Genomic DNA, 23,334 nt, shown 5'->3' with positions numbered 1-23,334 from the left:
TCCCAATAACATGGCCAATAGTGGGCTTTGGAAGGTCCAGAAGCTGCAATGTCCATACTGATTGGTTGGCGACATCCCACCACCAGACCCCGTTGTCAGCTCTTCACCTGGTGACATGAAACCGCCAGAACCCGTTGTCAGCTCTACACCTGGCGACATCCCACCACCAGACCCCGTTGTCAGCTCTACACCTGGTGACATCACACCACCAGACCCTATTGCTACCTCTACACCTGGTGACATCCCCCCACCAGACCCTATTGCTACCTCTACACCTGGTGACATCCCCCACCAGACCCCGTTGTCAGCTCTACACCTGGTGACATCACACCACCAGACCCTATTGCTACCTCTACACCTGGTGACATCCCCCCACCAGACCCTATTGCTACCTCTACACCTGGTGACATCCCCCACCAGACCCCATTGTCAGCTCTACACCTGGTGACATCCCCCCACCAGACCCCGTTGTCAGCGCTACACCTGGTGACATCCCTCCACCAGACCCCGTTGTCAGCTTCAAACCTGGTGACATCTCCCACCAGACCCCGTTGTCAGCGCTACACCTGGTGACATCCCACCACCAGACACCGTTATCAGCTCTACACATGGTGACATCCCCCCACCAGACTGCGTTGTCAGCTCTCCACCAGACCCCGTTGTCAGCTCTCCAGCTGGTGGCATCCCTCCGCCAGACTCCGTTGTCAGTTCTCCAGCTGGTGGCATCCCTCCGCCAGACTCCGTTGTCAGTTCTCCAGCCGGTGGCATCCCTCCACCAGACCCCATTGTCAGCTCTATACCTAGTGACATCCCTCCGCCAGACCCCCTTGTCAGCTCTACACCTGGTGACATCCCCCCACCAGACCCCTTTGTTAGCTCTACACCTAGTGACATCCCCCCGCCAGACCCCCTTGTCAGCTCCACACCTGGTGACATCCCCCCACCAGACCCCTTTGTTAGCTCTACACCTGGTGACATCCCCCCGCCAGACCCCCTTGTCAGCTCACCTGGTGACATCCCCCCAGCAGACCCCCTTGTTAGCTCTACACCTAATGCTCACAGATCACCTGACCGCGCCGGACTGCTGGGGGGCCAATACTTTTTCATTATAGTGTATACAAAATTTTTGAACTATATTGTGAATCAGCCTGTCATTGTGTGTAATGCGCCGTTTACTGCAGATCCGTAAGATGTGACTTTGTGACACTTTTTTTCCTTTTTGTTCTTTTTTTCTTCTCTTTAAGAAAATTGAGATCTGGTCGCTGCTGAAGCGCCTCCGGGAACAGCGGATGTTCTTGATTCAGACGATCGCGCAGTACAAGTTTGTCTACCAAGTTATCATCCAGTTCCTGGAAAGTTCCAGGCTCATTTAACCCCGCCCCCTCTTTTGCATACACTTCGTGTCGGACTTGCAGAAGATAAGACTTTTTTAAAATAAGTTTAATTTATTTGTCTTAATTTATGTAAAAAGTTGAACATTTTACTGAACCACATTTTATTATTTTTAATCGGACGCCTGAATTCTCTGCCTCGCGTGGTCAGCAATAAACACAGTGAAAATTGCTTGTGTAATAGACATATTACGCACTGCTGTACATTCGGAGACGCGCCTCGCTTATAATTATTTGTAACTTTTTAAGATTTTTTTTAAGTAATATATACTCTTGTCTATAGCCTGCTGTATACATGAAAAATGCACCTTAAGCCATGTATAAGACCAGTGGAGATGCCTCATGCATCCAATCACTGGAATAAGTGGTCACATGGCCCATGGCAGCCAATCAGAGGCAAGTCCTCATCTTCAAAACATGCACAGGACCAATACAATCTGAGCCCCGATAGGTCAGTCAGGACACTTGTACCTTTTGCCCAAGGATCCATACACCCTGCAAGACTAATGAAGAACAATGACATTGCAGCCTGGTGAGCGGAGCTCAGGGGGCGCTCTTCTGGCCCACCTGAGAATGAGAACAGCAACTTTATTAGATGTGGGGGGTACTGGCTACCTTCCCATGAGACTGATGCTACCAGCGTGAGGGCCCGTTCCCAGGGGCTGCTTCTTGCCTTTTGTAATGAACACCGATTGACGAATCGCAGGTGGATCAGCGCTCGTTAAGGAGCTTTTCCACAGGTAGATGATCGCAGGTGTGGGAATCAACCATTATTACTACAGTTCTTCCCCGTACAGATCGTCCATCCGCAGCACGGCCCTATATATACGGGAAGGTGCGCGGCTAACGAGGGGCTATTTTTATGCTGCCATGAATGATCCGGTCGGCTGATGACATTCAGATCATGAGGCAAATGATAATCGGCTTGTGTAAAAGAGGCTTCACGTGGCCCTGGTGGCCCTTGTGGCCGCCCTGCAGACGGGACTTACAGCGGTAAAGGAACAACATTTATCATGCAAGTATATTACAGAAATGATGAGACGTCTGAACACTACTGATCCACAAGAGAAGGGCCGTCGGCATCTCTAAGTGTTCCTCTATTCTCCCATAACACCGTATGAAGTGTAACATGTCAGCTGAGATGAGCCTTTTTCAAGTATGCCGATGTCTCTTCTCTTGTGGAGCCTCCATAGACTGTCCCCTGCCCCCCTCGTCACGGCCTCCATAGACTGTCCCCTGCCCCCCTCGTCACGGCCTCCATAGACTGTCCCCTGCCCCCCTCGTCACGGCCTCCATAGACTGTCCCCTGCCCCCCTCGTCACGGCCTCCGTAGACTGTCCCCTGCCCCCCTCGTCACGGCCTCCGTAGACTGTCCCCTGCCCCCCTCGTCACGGCCTCCGTAGACTGTCCCCTGCCCCCCTCGTCACGGCCTCCGTAGACTGTCCCCTGCCCCCCTCGTCACGGCCTCCGTAGACTGTCCCCTGCCTCCTATCACGGCCTCCATATACTGTTCCCTCCCCCCCTCGTCACGGCCTCCATATACTGTCCCCTGCCTCCTATCACGGCCTCCATATACTGTCCCCTGCCCCCCTCATCACGGCCTCCATGTTCTTTCAGCACTCTCTTAGCACATTCACACCAAATATTTGTGGCAAATCATGTTGGATTTTTTTCGATGGGATCGGCTACAATAATCGGTGACATGGGGGGGTTGGAGCTCCGCTGTGTGACCGGCCGACCCAGTTACACACAGAAACCACTTCCAGTTGACCTCCCAATTCATAGTTTGGCCACGATGCAGATTCTGGTTGTCTGTTGTATGGCCCGGAGTCCAATTGACCTCCATGCAATATAAAAATGGGGCAAATTCCGACAACGATTTCACTGGTCAACAAATTTTTACAAAAGTCATGTTATGGAAATACAAAGTGATAAGAAATTACTAATTTTATGTGCTGAACACGAATATGACAGCCAAGATGCTGAATTGGCTCTATTTTATTTGTAATCTGCAATAACCATCCCGAAATGCATGCCGCTAGTAATAGGCCGATGGGTAATACCTGTAACAAGTCACGGACTACGTCTCAGATCTCCTGGCCGGCTGTTCGGGAGCGTCTCTGTGGAGGGTCTGGCAGTAGTCGCCAGCAGGGTAGTGGACCATTCTCCCTGGTATCTTGGTTCCATTGTTACATCTTGATAGAAACGTTGGCCATGTTCATCACTAATCGTACCACAGAAATCTAGATGGGAATGAAGGAGGTGGATCTTTAGAGACATATTGCAGCCTGGTTTCTGATACTGCATCATGTCTTGTACGAGTTTCTTGTAGTTTTCTGCCCTAACATTCCCGAGAAAGTTTGTAGACACTCGGCAAAAAGCATCCAATGCTTGTTTCGCATCTCCCTGCAGCAAGTTGTTCTATCGGTTATCTTTGAAGAGCTCTCGAATCTGAGGACCCACGAAAACTCCCTCCTTAATCGTTGCCTCACCGAGTCAAGGGAATTTTTCATGAAGGTACCGGAAAGCTGGTGAAGTCCGGTCCATGGCTTTCACGAACCTAGTTTGATGTGAAGGGGTGGTAGCAGGATTTTGTGAGCCTCCACCAGAGCTGGGTGCTGGATATTCTTCTCTCCAACTGCTACATTGTGTCTGCGTCCATTCCTCAGCCAGTGGTGCAATGCCCTTGCTCGGCTATCCCACTCACAAACAAAACACATGTATTTCTTATGTCCCTGCTGCAGTCCCATTAAAAGCGCAACTACCTTCAAATCACCAGAGAGGTGCCAGCTGTACTTGTACTTAATGGCATTCAGGAGCCGCTTTAAGTTATCGTACGTCTCTTTCATGCGGACAGCATGCGCTACTGGAATAGATGGAAGACGGTTTCCATTGTGCAAAAGCACAGCCTTAAGACTCAGTTTCGAAGAGTCTACAAATTGTCTCCATTCTTGTGGGTCATGAGTGATTTCTAAGGCATTCATGAGGCCCTCAATATCGAAACAGAATACCAGATTACCTTCCTTTCTGAAGAAAGGCCCAAACTGCTGGTGCCGCTTTCGATATGAAGTAACTGTGACATCTTCTAGAAGATTCCATTGTTGGAGTCTTGGACCTAGCAATTCTGCTTTATTCTTGGATAAGTCTTGGATAAGTCCAAATCACGAACCAGGTCATTAAGTTCTTCCTGTGTTATTCTGTGTGGGTTGATGATTCGCCCCAGTGAAAATCTGGATTACTGCATGCCGACGGACCGGGAGAACAACAGGTCGGCTCACCCTCGTCCTCATCAACTTAAGATAATCTTCTGCTGGAAATTCTGGAATAGGAAGTCCCTCACTATGTGGAGCTGGTCTCAATGCCGACGGAATGTTGGGGTAGAGTATTCTCAGCTTCTTGTGCTTCGTTATCCCCTCATATATGCGGCCCAAGGCTTGTCTTGGTCACCAATCAGGCATCCGAAGTAAAGCTGATATGACGTCTTCACTTGAGAAGTGAGACTCTTCTTCTGGCTGGCAAATGTCACTTCCCCACAACTTTAGCAACAATAGTCCACGGTATTAGCGAGGCTTTAGTGTTCTGTATTGTAACTAAATGGATACAATAACAGTTTTATGTAACAGCAGCTTAAACTGGATCCAACGAAGGCTGAAATACTTTACATGCTCAACCTTTCCGACTGGGCTTTATATAGTACACCAGTGATCAGGTAATGAGGGAGTTACATGGTGTGCTGGTTCATGCTGGGGTTAGGTGTGAGGTAGTGAGCTCAGAGGCAGGGACTGATCACATGATGACATCACAGGTCCTGTCCGCACACGGCTGCTCTCCGGCTCACACTGTTGGTATAGCTAGAGCTGTTGTTCCAGTCCTCCTGGATACATTTACACGGTGAAACACAGAAAATGAACTATTCGAAATATTTTAAAAATAAGAGTCAATAAAAAAAATGGTCCTGGTCCTATTCGTGTTCAGCGCACCGCGATGCTACAGATTGGGGCCTTTTTAAGCCCGTAACTATTTCCGTGTTGACCAGTGTTTCAGCATGGAAGTTGGGTCAATAAAACTCCGGGTCACCAGATCCTTAATGTTAAGAAGCGAAGCCCGTGACGCTGCCGGGGCGTCTTTCCTCCCGCTCTTTGTGTGCCAGCACTGCGCCAATCCAGCTGCTATACGAGACAGACTGCGCAAACACTATCATAGCAACAAGCACCTCCTTGGCAACCAACCTGCCTCCCATTACTCAGGTACCTACCCACGGAGCGCAGGGCGGCCCAGGATTCTGTACCATCTTGTTTATACGCCATATTGGGAACAAATAAATGTAGACTTAAACGTCTGTAAAATGTGGCGCTGTTCGCTGCTCTTGGGGACGCGATTACGGGAAATGGGGGATGTATATTCTACATGTTAGATCTGTCCATAAGGATTAGCAAATGTGAACTAAAATACAATCCTTGTCGGGATCCCCAAAGATAAAAGCATCGAGTTCCTCCAAGGTGTTTGAACCTGTTTTATACCTGTTTTTTTTTCTCCCTTTCAAACCCTCAGATTGTCTAAAGAGGTCGTCCAGGATTACAAAAATATGGCTGCTTTCTTCCAGAAACAGCTCCACACTAGCCTGCAGGTTGTGTCCGGTATTGCAGCTCAGCTCCAGTGCAGTGAATAGAGCCTATGGCCGTATGTGCTGCCGTTTTGGCCGGAAAAAAAACATGTTTTTAATCTTCTTCTGTACGACTCATTTTAAGGGCGTTCGAGGGGTTGTCCCACTTCTAGCTGCAGGAAGGAGTTGGCTCCGTACATTGCACAGTGGCCCAGGTTGGTACTGCAGTCCTATTCACCTCAGTGGCACTCAGCCTGCAGTACCAAGCGGGGCTAGAAGAAGAACAACCCCTTTAAACTACTTGTCCATGTGCTTTATCTAAGATTGTAGCTCAGCCCCGATTCACTCAAATGACACTCAGCTGCACTACCAGACATGGCCTGTGGACAAATAGTAGCGCTGTTTTTTTGGAACTAAGTGATCATCCTTTTCTAATTTCCTTCAACCCATTTAAAGAGGTTGGACACTTAGTCTGTAAAATTGCCCATCCATCCTACAGTGTGGCCCGTGTGACAACTGACCCCGCGCTCCTACGGCATCTATGTACACTTTGCACCAAACTGATGGGCATCTGAACGGGGCATGCATATGCCCAAATGCCCTGTCCTGCAGGTGCGCATGCGCCGCTCTCTAGCATCGTCCCGGAGCGTAAGCGCAGTTACCGGTATTCCTGGCGGCACAGCTGTGTAAACAGCTAGGTACGTTCCAGCCCTGGAAGGATGGAAATCTGCAGGTGCCCTGATCATCTGGAGTGGCCGAGAGCGGCGCGGCGCCCGCATCAAAGAGCTTCTGAGACCGGGGATGTAATTGGGAAGGAAGCAAAGTTCACACAGAGGCTGAAGGAGTGACGGACTGGTTGCCGAACAGGCCACAACCCTAACCCTAACCCTAAGGACGGAGGTGCAGGCTTGTAGCGTCCAACCTCTTTAAATAACGAAATGGTTCTTCTGCCCCATCTGCATCTCTAATGTATGTAATATTGTTGACTGTAACATGTAAGCCTCCACTCCTCGCTGCCGCGGCGCACGGGTTATGTGTACTGCGCATTTATGTACGCGGCGCGCGGATTATGTGTACTGCGCATTTATGTACGCGGCGCGCGGATTATGTGTACTGCGCATTTATGTACGCGGCGCGCGGATTATGTGTACTGCGCATTTATGTACGCGGCGCGCGGATTATGTGTACTGCGCATTTATGTACAATGACAGATTTACTGTAACTCAAATAGGTGAAAAAGTGAACAGAACTACTTAACCTGAATGCACTGGGCGGGTGTTTGGGGCGGGCATCCTACTGTACAGGCGGGCATCCTACTGTGCGGGTGGTTTGGGGCGGGCATCCTACTGTACGGGTGGTTTGGGGTGGTTATCCGACTGTGCGGGTGTCGGACTGTGCGGGCGATGTGCATGTTATACTGTATTATATTCAGCTTTTGTATATCGGCCTCCCATTCGTTCGCACGACGACCCTCGTGTTTTCTACGGCTGTTTTGTACTGAACATACTTTGTATTCTTTGTATATTTCGTTTTCATAAACTTTTTTGCAATTTTTCTTTTTGGTAAATAAAACCTGACCGTTGTTATGTGCAGACTTTTATAGAGATGAATAAACATGGAGTTCTTGCCGCGTCACAGCTGAGTTTTTTCTTAAGTGAAGAATACCGTTGGCCTAAATACACTGCTCAGAAAAATGTTGTGAGCACGTGAGCATCGCAGTATAATCCGAGTTACTGCCACCTCAGGGACACCAACCTGTCCAATCAGGAAGCAGAAGCCGTCGGGAATCCTTTTCACCTGCTTTGGTACAAATGAAAGTGATCACAAGACTCCCGGAGAAGGGGACTGGAGGCCGTTCCTCTCTCCTTCCTGACGGATTCTCCTCTAGTTCCGTGTTTTGCTGGTGTTCTTGTTGCTACCGGTACAGGAGCCGCTGCCTGCCGTCCAATCAGGTAGCACCGTCCTGATCCTCCAGGTGGGAAGATCCATACGTGCCGCAGCAAAAAGGTTTACTGTCCGCAGAAGAGCAGATAGCGGGACACGGGGCGAAACACCAGAAGGCATCAACCAGAGGAACAGGAGGAGCTGCTAGAGGCCTACAGAATACTCCGCAGCGCGCTCCTGACCAAACTGTCAAACAGACCCCATGAGTGTGGCCTGAAGGCCCGACATCCTGTAGTGAGACCTGCGCCCACAGCCCAGCACCGGGCAGCTCAACTGGCATTCGCTAGATGACAGCAGGTTCACACCAAGCACTTCTTTCTTTCATCAAGACCTGATATGTCACAACCTCAATTTTTACCTTACCCATTGGACAACTTCAACCTACTGCACAGCCTTGCATTAGATCATTAGACGGTGGTCACAATTGGCAGTTTTTGTGTCTTTCTGAACTGCAGCATCAAAAATGCATCCATTTTCTTGCTGCTGTTTAGCAAAGCAAAAAACCTGCCAAGTGTGAATGCAGCCTAAGTACCCTGACAGGTAAGTATGACTCCACTATGAGCAGCCAGTGTACTACTATGTGCAAGTAAACATTCAATAAGAGCAGAGGAGATGCATTGAATTACTGCAGTCCTTTACTTCCTCCCTGCTGCTAGAGGTGACCAGAATATCTTTCCCAAAGAGGAAATATTTGTGGTTTGTGAAAAGAACTTGCTATTAAACTGCTGTGATCCCAACAGCTTTGGCGAGGAGCAGCTGCTGTGTGAAAGGTGAGTGAAATTAGCGTTACTGGACTGCAACACCATCTATATAACACAGTAAAGAACGGAAGGCACCTGACTTAGGAATGAAAGGTCTGCAGCATTGGAGTGGCCCAGCGGGTCCTACAGAACACTCACCGGCCCACTCTTGTCCTATCACACCTGTCTATATGCCGTCTCTGCATATAGGTGCCATCTGTAGGAGAGACCCTGTTTCTCCCCTTCTTAGCTAAGACTAGAGCTTACCACTGATGTCAGCTAGTCTCTCATTGGCTGGCAGTCAGGTTCAATTTCCCTCGTGCAGAGTCTAAGGGCAGGAAAGCCACAACATAAGTCCCTATGCAAGAGTGGGGGGAGTCCAGAACGTGTGGGAACTGGAAGAGGAGATTAAAGGGAGTGATAGTGAGCAGTTAACGGGAGAGAGTAATCAGAAGAGGTGGAGATAGGAGCAGTCAGTTGTGTCAGAGAGGAGATATCCATACAAGAGTAATCCAGCAGTGCAACATGTTTCTTCCAAGGTCGAGCGAGCTGTAAACCTGCTCCCTTGGCACCCCACAGCAGAAGAAAGAAGAACCTTTCTGAGGTCCATCTTCTTCAAACAGTGAGTCAAAGCTACCCAGTGAATTCCAAGCCAGGATTGGCCATTCAGGCACTTGTCCCACTGTTTCATATACACTTCACTAAACTCTAATCAGCCCTTCATCCAAAGCAACTACTGGGGAAATTGTCTCACAAATTCACAGGAAAGGAAAAGAGAAAGCGTTGAAGTCCAGTCTTAAGCGAGTCACGAACACTGTATCTTGCATCGTGTTCAATTGCCTACCTAATACTCCACCTTAATATACCTGTTTCAAGTACTTTTCCGGAGAATTGTAAATTCCCTTTGTATTTCAAATATTGAAGTTAGTAAATCTGTACACTCCCAGAGTTCTAAACTATTACTGGACTCGATTCTTGTTATTTCTTCGGCATACCATGCCGAGGGTCTAGTCAGAGTGTTGGCATCACCGTGACAAAACCAGGCCTTCGGCCATATGTGCTACAGTAAGTCCTTTGGGGGCCGTTACAGCACAACTGGCTGATATGAAGGTAAAGGCTTCACAAGGTCCTGTCCCTGAGCCCCGGCCCATCACAATTTCATTTGTGCTTCTGTAAAGATAACATGAGAAGGTTTTCCATGTAGAAACACAAGTGTCCAATCCCACCAGACAACCGATACCCACTTGTGCAGGAGAACTCAAAGTACAGCAGGGGTCTGCTGTTCCAGAATGCTAAGGGACCTTTCATGCGGGACAGAACTGGCCGCAGGAGACCGCACAGATTTTGTCAATTAGTGTGGATTTTGTTGCGGAATTACGTCATTCCGAAGTTAAAATCTCCATTAAAGTGTGGGGAAAAAAAAAAATTCTGCACATTTTCTGTATATTAGAAATCTGCAAGGAGAATTCCGTTACCTTCCTTAATGCCGCGGCACAAAGCTTTCTCGCTGCAAAATTTAATTTAGTGATTTTTGAAGTAAAGATGTGCAGAATTAAAGCTCCATAGGAATAACATTGTGGAGCAGACAAGTTGAGCACAGCATGACAGCGGCGGGGACGCGGTTGCTTTCAAGTCAAAATCCAAACCAATGGTGCAGATTTTTGACTTTTTTTGGATGCGGAAATGCTGCGGAATTTGCCACAGAAATTTCCGCTGTGCTGCACAGCATTTCCGCCATGTGTAAACAAACTGTAAGCCAGCTTGAGGGCCTCAGTAGTACTAGTGACCCCCCCCCCCCCCCCCCCCACAGTGGCCTCAGTTGTATTAGTAACCCCTAGATCAGCCACAGTAGTAATAGTGTCCCCCACTATGGTCTCAGTAGCCCCATTACTAATGTTTACCCCTCAGTAGTAATATTGACCCTCCACCTCCGCAACCCATACACTTACCTCCTCCTTGTAGTGAGCGCTGCTTCTCCTCTTCTCGGCGCGGATACTGGGTGCACACTGACAGCAGTGTGAGAGCCTGGAATGCTTCCTCCCTTCTCCTCTCCTGCAGAACCATGGAGGACAGGTCAGCGTGCATCGAGGATCAGCGCCGCTGCGTGATTACCGGGGGGAGTTTTTTTTAGTACTCTCTATTGTGCTGATCAGCTATCGGTGCATGCCGTAGGTTCGCCACCACGGCTCTAATGCATGGCACAGAAACCTAAAAATAATAGTGTGGCGCTCACCCATACTTGCTTCATATCTATAAACCGCTACTATTGTTACAAGTTGTTGGTATTGGAAACATTCATAAAATCAACTCTGAAAGGATTCACAAAGTGCATAAAATAAATGTGCGCATCCCGAATATCTTACCACTGGCCATTTATTGGATTCACCCCAACAGACTAGAGCTGCTGTGATTTGGCAGTGCCGTCCACCTGAGCCGCCTGTCGTGTCTTAGACTACCGGTGCGCGCTGTATGCAGTGTACAGCGGGCAGTCAGAGATGCCATGCTGCCATCTTGGTTTTCCCAAGGTAAAGGTAAAGCTCCAGGGAGCCACCAGAACCCCTGCAGGACCGCCGCTGCTGACCGAATAGCCACACAATCGGGCAGCTTTTTACCAGGAAGATCAGGCGCCCATTAAAAACTGCAGCCATGTGCGGAAGAGCGAGGTTGTCAGCAGGCGCGTCCTGTGGCCTTATGACAGAACGGACAACCCTTCACATTATGGGGCGAGTGGTACAACACTGGGCATGCAGCCCATCAATCACCTAGCGCCTTATAGTAAGAGGGGAGAGCGAAGAAAGGCAAAGGACCCCCACGGGAATGGATTGGTTGTGTTCACTAACGATGCTGCAGTAATTGTGTAAGATGAGGCATTACGCCAGCCGGCCCTGCGAGAGGCTGTTGGTGGGCATATACTTGTTGGTGCGCACGGCCGGGCTGAAGAAAGCTGCACCGGTGGAGAGATAAGTGACCCGCCGCTGCAGATGAGGAGACTGTCATCCGCCATCAGTTAGCCTGCAGCGAGATGGAGCCCCGTGTGGTGAGAACAAAGTTCATGTTGGAAGCATGTGGATGTGTAACCCTTCCATGATCAGTCCCGAGATACCAACCCCCAGCGGCGTATGGAACATACCGGAGCAGACCCTATAGCCCCCCTGGCTCCACAGACCAGTCACACCCACGTATTCTGCGGGTGACCCCAGATGTAACGTTAACGTGGACCAATCAGTCAGATCCTATTCGTTAGGGGGGCTTCCCCTAGGACAATCATTGTCGGCAGTGGGGGACAAAGTCTTAATGTAAATCTCTGCCGCAGGGTGTGATGGTAGAGGTCCTGTAAACCTAAGGATCTTCCAGATTAGGTTTAAGGGATGCGAGAAGTCCTGGCGCTGCCACAGGCCGCATACTGCACCGCTGAGAGGACGCTGCGCTGCTGCCGTCAGTAATTGTACCTTGCCACCCAATGGTTTCAAAAACCTGACAAGCCCTTTAACCTTCCAGCTCTACATCCCCCACCTTCATGTGACCATACAGTCCACACAGCGGAGGACGGCAGGGTCAGCTTCGTGGACTAGTGCTGGGATGTTCCTGAAGCAGCCGCTCCGGCGATGGCCCTGGATGCAGGGAGGGGGGTGCCGGCTGCTATTCTGGCAGACTCAGATGGCAGCGCAGAGAGGAGCTGAGCCGGCTTCTTCTGCTGATCTGAGCCAAATGATCCGACTCACCAAAAGGAAACCGAATTGTCATCACCCCAGCAGTGATGACACCGTCTCCCTCCCCCCAGATATGGTATCAAAGGGTAGGTATGTGGCATTCTGCTTGGGCTGGGGTCTAAATTAGGTTTGGGTAGAAAAACCATTGATGAGCGAGCAGTGGGGCTCATTCATGCAGGTGGAAGTAGTTCAGTTCATGAATACAGACTGAAATTAACTGCCTCCTCCTGCAGGTTTTTTGTGCGTGTAATTACATGTTCATCGGAAACACGTTTCATGCATATTCACGGCTGGGGCGTTTCAGGGCGTAATACGGACCACACGGCGGTAACGCTGCAGATAGTCTGCACCATCCATGCAGATCGTGATGTAGAGTTTGGTGGAGCTGCACAGAAGTAGCCATCCATTCCATTAAAAGAGTGAAATCTGCAGATCGCACCGCAATCCGCCACGAGCCCCACCAGAAAGTTCTGTCAGAAGGTGGAAGATTAAAGGGGTTGTTCAGAGTAAGAAAAACACAGCGCCACCCTGGTCCGTGGGTTGTGTGGGGTACTGCAGTTCCTCTTCACTTCAATGGAGCTGAGCTGCAATATCACACAAACCTGTGGACAAGGGTGGCGCTGTTCTTGGAAAAACTACACGAGGCCACAGAATTAGCCACATGAATTCCGCTTCTAAAACCATTGTCAGAATTCGCAGCTTCGTGCTGCAGATCCGCGCCAATTAAGCAAAATCAGCGTGTGGAATTCAAAAACAGAAAATTGGATTTCTGCATCAACATATCACTTCTTGACACGAAACTTTGTGGACAAGTGCCAGAATCCGCACCCAGAGTCAGTTTGCGAATCCGTGGCAGAAAGCCGCAGATTTTAACGTGACGGAGTTACCGCAGAACATGCAGCAGCCTGTCCTGCCACGCGAACCCATGAGGTGCGCCGAACCATCAAGAGGTGTCGGGGGCTGGACCGAGGATTGGCGGAGCCGGCGCACATCCCGCAGTGTTCACAAGTGTGCAGTAGGGAGTACTGAGCCGCGCCGGGTCCGGTCACATGGGGCCAATTTTCAGTTCGGCAAAATCAAACCAAATTTGCGCCCGATTTCTCGCTTTTGATCGTTTTGTGTGATTTTCCTCCGTTGTGCGGCCAATTTGTAAGAGTTTAAAACAAAACCGCATAACGGGCGAACGACGCAATGAGAAGGTTCTGCGCTTTGTGGTTACGTGCGACAAACATGGATTGTAATTGTATCAACGGAGTCAAACTGTCTTACTATCCGCACCCGCAGACCGGGACGAGCAGCGACTGAGCGGCCGAGAGAAGAACAGCCGCCGCCCTGTGAGACGCGCAGATGAACGGGCTCTGCGAATTGGGCAATTCGAGAATCACGTGTGAATATCACCCACCGGGAAGACCCGCTGCAGATGGAGGTCCCTCAGCGGCGACGCTACCCCCCCCCCCCCCCCCCCCCCCATCACGCAGTACGGATATTTCCTGCAACAAATCTGCCGCATTGTTGGAAGCCATCCCAAATCCACAAGCTGTCTGTTTTTGCTGTGGATCCAATCCCCGATGCCCGCTGTTCGCACGCCGCACTGCTTCCACACCGTTTAGTTGCGGGTTCGGCCACCGTGGATTTGCTGTGGAAGCGCTGCAGGTTCTCCGTTGTGGACCGCCCGCCGCAGTGACTCCATGTGAGCAGGCGGCCAAGAGCGCAAAAAATCCACGGCAGACGCGTTAGATTGCGCATTTTCCTATCCGCAGCACGTAAGAAGAACGCTGCAGATAATCTGCGCCAAAACAAAGGCCCGGTGCCAGTAAACACGGCAAACCTCCCTGAGCCCCGCGGGAAGCAGCACAAACAGTTCAGATCATCTTTTTTTATTCCTCGCAGTGTAAACCGCGGTCTCGTAGTAAAACTCACAGGCAAACTTTGGTTTCCGGCAGCCGCAGAAGAAAACAAAAGCAGTTTTACATTTCTTCAAAAAAAATACAAAATAAAATAAAATTTATCCAAACCGTAAAACGAAAGCCAAAAGGTACTGAGAGGCGGTGAGCGGTGCGGGGCGAACGGCAGGCCGCGGCGCCAGGAGCAGACGGGTTTTGCGCGAGACACAAAGCGTCAGAAAAAGAAAGAAATTGGAAAAATTCGAGTCCATTTCCAAATTCCAGGTAAGTAGAAAGTCATCAGCAGGTTGTTGATCCCCGCAGGTTTTTGCTACACGGGCGTCAGACATGTAGCCCTTAACATGCTACGACCTCCGCAGAGGGTCACCGGAGGAGGAGGGGCCCACGACTGCCCCCTAGTGGAACACGTAGCGTCCAATTCTAGTAACGAAGCCCCTGAGTGCGGTGGGTGATCGCCAAACATCGTACATGCCAAGACGGGACAAACAATAAATAGACTCCAGGAGTTCAGCTCCGGCACACAGGGTAAAGCAGCATGTAGCGTAGCAGCTCCATCCAGACAGACATGTAAGAAGTGCGCTGCATAGATCCGACCTCACTGCTCCAGCTCCTTCTTCACCTCCGCGATGTAATGGTGATCAGCACCGTGGGCGACCTCCATGATGGCGATGGCCTGGAAGGGAAAGTCATGTGCAGAAGATTCAGGCATAGAAGGTGGGGGGGGGGGGCATACAGAAGGTGCAGGGGGGGGGGGGGGCATACAGAAGGTGCAGGGGGGTGGGGGGGGGGCATACAGAAGGTGCAGGGGGGGGGGGCATACAGAAGGTGCAGGGGCCCAACAACATCCCAAAACACAACCGCAAGGAATTTTTGATCACTCTAGTAAAACCTTTTCTTGCAGACCGGGTGACCAAAATAAACTCTGGCGTTGCGTTATCAATCCCACATGATGAATGTCAGAAAAAACCACGCGTCGCTCTGATACATCGGACTGTTAGATTCTTTTTTATTATAAAACGGAAAAAGGTTATTTTAAAACTTTTTTTAGCTTTTATTTTTTCTAATAAAAAGCAAAATAAAAATGAGTAAAAAAAAAAGTTTAGGTCCTGCAGGAGGATCGCTGAGAGTAACGTAATACCAGGGTACTGCATTATATAGTGTTCTGACAGGAAGCCTTGACAGGAAGTCTGCCTTTAGAAGGCCCAAAGATCACAGTGGGGCTGGTCAGGCCCCCCGAACACCAAAGGGGGCATTTAAATGCTACTGGCACGCCTGGCAGAGATCTGACTCGCTGGCACAGACAGCCGATGTGACATTACAGCTCGGGCCTCTTCACTCCTTCCTAACATGCACAGTACATGTACAGCGCATGCCAAGGTGTCAGTGTATGGAGCGGGCGCAGAGCCTGGTACATGTACAGCGCATGCCAAGGTGTCAGTGTATGGAGCGGGCGCAGAGCCTGGTACATGTACAGCGCATGCCAAGGTGTCAGTGTATGGAGCGGGCGCAGAGCCTGGTACATGTACAGCGCATGCCAAGGTGTCAGTGTATGGAGCGGGCGCAGAGCCTGGTACATGTACAGCGCATGCCAAGGTGTCAGTGTATGGAGCGGGCGCAGAGCCTGGTACATGTACAGCGCATGCCAAGGTGTCAGTGTATGGAGCGGGCGCAGAGCCTGGTACATGTACAGCGCATGCCAAGGTGTCAGTGTATGGAGCGGGCGCAGAGCCTGGTACATGTACAGCGCATGCCAAGGTGTCAGTGTATGGAGCGGGCGCAGAGCCTGGTACATACACGGCGGGGGCCACAATTAGAGAGGAGTCTGATCACTGCTGTTCACCATTTAGATGCCACTGTCAATTCTGACAGCAGCATTTAAATGACCCAATGGGCCCGCCTATGATGAGCTTTGGGGTGCTGTAGGTGTCATGGCAGCCTGGTGCCTTCTGAAACCCCCCGGGTGGCCATGAATGTTTGCCTATTAAGACGTACCTGTGGAAGGGCTCAATAAAACCGTTAATGACAAAGAACATTTAAAAAGTTTAAATAACCCCCATTTCCCGGTCGTTGCACCAGAGAATAAGTTGGTGTCGCAGCATCCGGAGACGTCGTAATAATCTACACTGCGAGCGCCAAAAAGAAAAAAAAACGTAACGCCAGAATTAACTTTTTTTGGTTTCCAAGAAAAAATTAACTAAAAAAGTTGTATTCACCCAAACCGGAGCCAAAACAGACAGCCGCGCCAACGGGAAAACGTTATGGGGGCCAAAAGGCGCCATTTTAGTTAGTAATATATATGGAAACAAGAAGGCTCCGCCCCCCAGATGTTCGCCAAGCCCCTCATACTCCTTACTGCCAACATCTGGGTGTTAACTAAATTATATATATTTTATTATGCCAAAAGGCGTCCACTTTACAAATGTAACCCCTCCCCCCCCCCCCATCAGAGAGGAGCAGCAGATACCTTTTTGAGGGCTTTTATCCCGGCCGATTTCTTCTCCAGGCCCATGTAGAGCCGTCCGAGCTTCAGCCACATGGAGGCGACATTCAGGGAGTAAGGAGGGTAGTGCTTACTGGAAGACAGAACCACCGCCACATTGTGATAGTCGGCCACTGACTCCTCCCCACATGTACCCAGCGGCGCCCGCGATGTTGAGAGCCGAGGGGCAGTCTTGTGCCGGACGCCCACCCTTACCGACTGGTAGGAATCTTTTATATAAGTCGTCGCGGCCCATAATATGGCGGCTCCGGTTGTGTGCAGGAAGCATCTTTCCCTCATCAGCAAACACTGTAGGGTTCTGGTTGGCTGGGAAGAGACCTCAGACATGTCCAGGAGAGTCCTGAACCCCAAAACTGCCATCTATAGGGGGGCATCTCCTCCACCGGCCACTTTCACACACGTGTAGGAGGGCACACCGCCAAGAGTGTTCAGACAGACCGCGGGTCTGTAAGGGGCGAGCAGCACCCCACTACTTCTTGCTGACCAGCTACGCTAAGCCCCTTCCACTCCAGTACTGAGAAGTACCAGGTGGAAACCATGCCCCCTGCCTGACAGCAGTAGTAGTGCGGCTAGCATGTCACTGCTGTGTAGTACTGCCCCCCACTATAGGGAAGAGTAAGGGGGCTAACCAGCGTCCCCATCTGGAAACAGCCCAAAGGTTCAAGGTGCCAGAGGCGCAGTACAGGAGAGCAGGACGACAGCTGAACAAAGAGGGACCACAACAACCCCAGACCCTTAAAGTGGCGGAGGCCGCTGTAACGAGAGCAGCAAAAGCAGTTAGAACTGCCTGAGACAGAGTGGAGCGAACCACAACTGCCGAGACGGCTCTGATGACTCGGGGGCTGAAGAGGATGATGCCCCACGTGAAGAGGGAGGGTCCTTCTCTGTACAGGACTCTGTCCCGGGAGAACCTAATGGCGCCAAGGCCCTGGAAGAGGACCAAGCTGTTAGACACGCATGGCCGGCCTCTGATGGCTACCGTAGTGTGCACACCAAGGGACAGCAGTACCGCGGGGGCAGCGACGCAGGGTTTATAGAGGACGGCGTTGGTCAATGACGACCTGAGGAAGTAGCGGATCATGTGCCCCATTTGTGCTCATGTGACAGCGGTCTCAGGCCACTCACACAGGCGTTTGAAACACATTTTTTTAACCAACGCGGTCCAACAGTTTTTAACGCACCTCATCATTGCAATGGGTGATGTGGAGCGTCTGTGTGAGCGGCCTAAGACGGCTTTCACATGCGCACGATACGGGACACAAACATCCGCTACTTCATGTCGTCTCAGAAGCCCCACGGAGGCCTTAAGAACACCACGCTAAACGCTGTAAAAACCGCTTGTGTGAGCGGCCTAAGGCTAATCCAACACAGGCGAGCGCGATCTCAGGCCGCGAAACTCAGACCGATATCGCGCTCGGGAACGTGGGATATCCTTGGGAATGCATCGCTATCGTGAAGCTGTCTGGAGTGAAGCAGCATTTCTATTCCTGGCTTTGGCGCGGGTCGTGTGTTGCACGGCCCGTCTACGCCTCCGCCTGCCAGGAGGCACATCCCCAGATCCCTGATAGGCGGCAGCAGAAGGTCTCGGCAGCCGCTTATTTCCCCTTCCTGACTAGCACACAGTGAGGCTGCAGCTTCCATCACTGCCACCACCGGATAAAGCAGGGACGCGTCCTGCCACCTTATGCGCAGGCCAGCCGCAGCCGCCCCGCAGCGGTGTGATCTGTACCGCTCGCACGTTGGCAGTTCCTCCATCCCACCGATCCCTACATGATGTCACCTGTACGGTTTGACGATCTTCTGCCCGTGTTTCAGCGCGCCGTCCCAGTCCTGCAGGTAGAGGCAGATGCCCATCGCCTGGTACATCATATGTAACACGTACACGTTGCTCTCGGCGAACACGGCTCCCATCTTCTCCATGCTCAGCTCACACATTTCCAGCAGCTCGCTAGGAGGTGGCGCCGTTAAGGAGAATTGAACATTAAAGGGGCGTTCCTGCGGGGGCAGCAGGCGCAGAGGCTCCTGGGTGCCACAATACTGAGGGATTTGGTGACATTCTACTACTGTGGAGTCATCCGCCCGTTTCTGCCCCCTTCCCGATCCTCTAGTTACCCACCATTGCAGTACTCCGGGCTGAGCATGCGCGTCTGTCTCCTCTTCTGGCCGCCGCACATGCGCAGTTTCGTAGTCTTGCTGCCGCGCAGTGAACTCATCCAGGCTTTTTGAACGACTTGCTAGCAGAGTCTGTGTGCGCTGCTCGGCTGTCACTGCCGCAGGACGGGAGGCGCCCGGGAACAATGACGGGCTACTGCTGGGAAACCATACCATGATAGAAAACTGATAAAAGGATATTTTTGTAATGCTTTGCCCTCCGGAACTCCTCCACCACGTTGCGGGCGTACCGGACCATGTCCCGGATGGCCTGAGGACTCGCCGGGTCTCCAAGTTTCCTGATCTCCATTTTTGCTGCATCCTGTGAAGAAATGTACTGAGGTGAGAGGCGGCCATCGCCATATGGATCGTCAACGACCGGGAAAGTCTGAGGCCCCTTTCACATCTTATGTTGTGTCCACCTCATCCTGCACTCAGGACCCCAGAATGACAGTGACAACAGAACCTGAGAAACCCGGGTACATTTATCAAAAGTAAGAAACGCCCATCTTGTAGGGAGATACGTATTAACACCCGCTGGTGCCACTTATAGCTACGGGGCTCCTGCTCCTCTTCATCTCTGAGAGGTTTCTACACCTTGAATGGAGTCACCTGGCATAAATCCAGCTGATTGGACACAAGACCCCCGTCTATATAAGGTCTCACCATTCACAATGCATATCAGAGCCAAAACCAAGAGGAGGAACGAACTGCCTGTAGAGCTCAGAGACAGGATTGTGTGGAGGCTCAGATCTGGAGAAGCTGCAAAAACATTTCTGCTGCCCTGAAAGTTCCCAAGAGCCCAGCGGCCCCCATAATACTTAGATGGAAGAACAACCAGGACTCTTCCTAGAGCCGCCGACCCCCAAACTAAGGAGGAGAAGGGTCTTGTAAGAGAGGTGACCAAGAGCCCAGCGGCCCCCATAATACTTACATGGAAGAACAACCCGGACTATTCTGAGGCTGACCCACCAGACTAAGGAGGAGAAGGGTCTTGTAAGAGAGGAGACCAAGAGCCCAGCAGAAGATATGGAGGAACTCTTTCTACATCAGATGGCCAAGCTCTCAAAGAAGCCCAACAGTGATCATGGGAGATTTTACCCATCCAGACATTTGTTGGCAATCTCTCAGGTAAAAGTAATGGATCCAACAGATTCTTATCCACTCTCGCTGACAACTTTATCTTCCAGAAGGTAGAAGAGAAAACAAGGGGATCTGCTATCTTGGCCCTAATTCTTACCAGCAGGAAGGAATGGTTGAGGAAGTAAGGGTGGCTGGGACCTCAGGAGGCAGTGATCATGATATCCTTGGATGTTGGATAACAAGGGGAGGAAGACCTGAGAAGACTCAGACCTCAAGGTTGGATTTCAGAAAGGCGGATTTTACTGAACTCAGAAGGAGGAAGAATCCAATGGCTGGATGTTCTTAAGGACAGAAATGTCCAAGAAGGTTGGGAAACATTGTGAAATGAGATTCTCAAAGCACAATCGTTACCAATCCCTAAAAGAAGGAAGAATGGGAAGCTTTTAAAGAGACCCGGATGGATGAACACTAGAGATGAGCGAACGTGTCCGTAACGGACACATCCGCACCCGGACACCGGCTTTAGCGAACACTGGAGTGTTCGCGCGTAAGTGTCCGGGTGCCGCCGGGGGGCGGGGAGATGCGCGGCGGCGCGGGCGGCAGTAGCGGGGAACAGGGGGGAGCCCTCTCTCTCTCCCTCTCCCCCCCGCTCCCCGCCGCACCCCCCCGCGCTGCCACGGCGGCCCCCGAACTTTTTCGCCCGAACACCGAGGTGTTCGCAAAGTTCGGTGTTCGGGCGAAAAAGGGGCGGGGCCGAACGTGTTCGCTCATCTCTAATGAACACAGAACTTGTAGACATGTTAGAGGAAGAAAATATGTTTATCAAATGGAGAGCGGGGGGAATATCTAAAGAAGAATATAATGGGGTCTGCAGAAACTGTAGGGCAAGTGTCAGAGAAGCTAAAGCTGATAATGAATTGAGGCTTGTAAGAGGGGCCAAAAGCAATAATAAAGGATTTGGGGGGTATGTCAAAAGAAAAGTCCAAGATGCTATTGGATGCTTATAGGATGAAAATGGTGAATTGGTTAAGAATGATGTTGAGAAGAACGAACTATTAAATTTCTATTTTGCATCTGTTTTCTCTCAGAAAGTAGATGTAACATCAGCTGATCTTCCCTGTGCTATTGGGGGGATACAAGAAGGCAGGCTATGTATAAGCAGAGAGATGGTAAGGGAACACTTAGCTAACTTACATGAACCCAAGTCTCAAGGTCCAGATACATTATATCCTAGGATACTAAAGGAAGCAGCGGAGGTAATTGCTGAACCACTCACCATAATCTGAAAATTCCTGGAGAACAGGAGAAGTCCCAGAAAATTGGAAAAGGGCAAATGTTGTCCCCATCTTCAAAAAGGGAGGAAGGTGGATCCAGGAAACTACAGGCCTGTGAGCCTGACTTCTATACCAGGAAAGATCTGTGAACAAATTATTAACCAGCATGTAGGCAAGTACTTGGATGAGAATGGAGTAATTAACCAGAGCCAGCATGGGGTTGTAACAAACAAGTCATGCCAGATGAATCTAATCTCCTATGACAGTATCACCGACTGGGTTGATCAGGGAAATGCGGTGGATATAGTATATCTTGTCTTTAGTAAAGCATTTGACAAAGTATCTCATATCATACTTATTGGGAAAAATGACCAAATCTGGGATTGACAAGGCAACTGTTAGGGGGATTCACAACTGGCTGAGTGATCGTACTCCAAGAGTGGTCATAAATGGCTGCACATCCAAGTGGAAGAAGGTATCAAGTAGGGACCACAAGGCTCTGTCCTAGGCCCAGTGTTGGTCAACATGGTTATAAATGATCTGGAGGAGGGAATTGTGGGAAACTGATCAAATGTGCTGACGACACAAAGCTAGGAGGGATAGCTAACACTAGGGAAGAGAGAGGATTCAAAAAGATCTAGAAAAGCTTGTACAGTGGGCGGCGACTAACAGAATGGTATTTAACAAGGAGAAATGCAAAGTCCTACATCTGGGCAAGAAAAATGAAGAAAGCACATACGGAATGGGAGGAATTGGGCTAAGCAGCAGCACATGTGAGAAAGACTTGGGTATACTACAGTGTTTCCCCAAAATTAAGACATACCCGGAGATAAGCCCCACCTTAAAAAAAAAACAACACAAAAACAAACAAAAAAACCCACAAACATCGTGATGGCTCCCGACGCTGCAGCAGGCTGCCATGTCCTCTGCGCTGAGAAATCCTCTTCTTTCTGGTGACAGGGCTTTGAATACCCCGCCTCCAGCAAAGCAAGCGCTGAGATTGGAACAAGCGCCAGCCAATCACAGCCGGCGCTCGATCATTCACAGCCATTCAGTGAATGACATCACTGAATGGCTGTGATTGGCTGGCGCTCGATCCAATCACAGTGCTCGCTTTGCTGGAGGTGGGGTATTCAAAGCCCCGTCACCACTATAAAGAAGAAGATACTTCAGTGCAAAGGACATAGCAGACTGCCGCATCGCCGCTGGAGACCAGCAGCACAAGGCACTGGGACGCCGTGAACCAGGTGAGTATAACCCCCCCCCCCCCCCCTCTGAAAATAAGACACTGTGCCTCTTTTGGGGCAAAAATGAATAAAAGACAGTGTCTTTATTTCGGGTAAACACAGTAATAGATCATAGACTGAACATGAGTGCACAATGTGATGCAGCAGCCAAAAAGGCAAACACAATTCTGGGATGTATTAAGAGAAGCATAGAGTCTTGATCACGTGAGGTCATTATCCCCTCTACTCTTCCTTAGTCAGACCTCATCTGGAATACTGGGTCCAGTTCTGGGCACCCCACTTTATACAAGACATAGACAAACTGGATCCAGTTCAGAGAAGTTCCCAAGATGGTGAGCGGTCTGCAAATCATGTCCTATGAGGAACGGGTAAAGGATCTGGGAATGTTTAGCAGAAGAGAAGGCTGAGAGGAGACTTAATAGCGGTCTACAAATATCTGAAGGGCTGTCACAGTGCAGAGGGATCAGCCCTATTCTCATCTGTACAAGGAAAGACTAGAAGCAATGGGATGAAACTGAAAGGGAGGAGACACAGATTAGATATTAGACAGTGAGGGGATCAATGAGTGGAACAGGTTGCCACAGGAGGTGGGGAGTTCTCCTTCAATGGAAGTGTTCAGAGGCCGGACAGACATCTGGGATGATTTAGTGATCCTGCACTGAGCAGGGGGTTGGACCCGATGACCCCGGAGGACCCGATGACCCCAGAGGTTCTTCCAACTCAACCAATCTATGAATCTATAAGAACCCAGCGGCCCCCATAATACTTACATGGAAGAACAACCAGG

General features: G+C 50.4%; 2 protein-coding genes across 2 annotated transcripts in view; one reads left to right on the top strand and one right to left on the bottom strand.

The window, feature by feature from the left end:
- PTPN14 (protein tyrosine phosphatase non-receptor type 14) overlaps positions 1–7,629 on the top strand; it is a 100,994-nt gene extending 93,365 nt beyond the window's left edge. The window contains exon 19 of the mRNA XM_066595064.1: positions 1,245–7,629. Coding sequence (XP_066451161.1) covers positions 1,245–1,373 — 129 coding nt within the window. The 3' untranslated portion in view covers positions 1,374–7,629. The remainder of the gene's footprint in view (positions 1–1,244) is intronic.
- A 6,620-nt stretch (positions 7,630–14,249) lies between these two features.
- Positions 14,250–23,334, bottom strand: part of SMYD2 (SET and MYND domain containing 2) — a 54,890-nt gene continuing 45,805 nt past the window's right edge. Inside the window, 4 exon segments of the mRNA XM_066595062.1 lie at positions 14,250–14,965; positions 16,757–16,865; positions 18,573–18,747; positions 19,145–19,265. Of these exon segments, the coding sequence (XP_066451159.1) occupies positions 14,888–14,965; positions 16,757–16,865; positions 18,573–18,747; positions 19,145–19,265 (483 nt within the window). The 3' untranslated portion in view covers positions 14,250–14,887.

The sequence above is a fragment of the Eleutherodactylus coqui genome, chromosome 3 (genome assembly GCF_035609145.1).
Source record: "Eleutherodactylus coqui strain aEleCoq1 chromosome 3, aEleCoq1.hap1, whole genome shotgun sequence".
Taxonomy (NCBI): Eukaryota; Metazoa; Chordata; class Amphibia; order Anura; family Eleutherodactylidae; genus Eleutherodactylus; species Eleutherodactylus coqui.
This window is presented reverse-complemented; position numbering and strand designations above follow the sequence as displayed.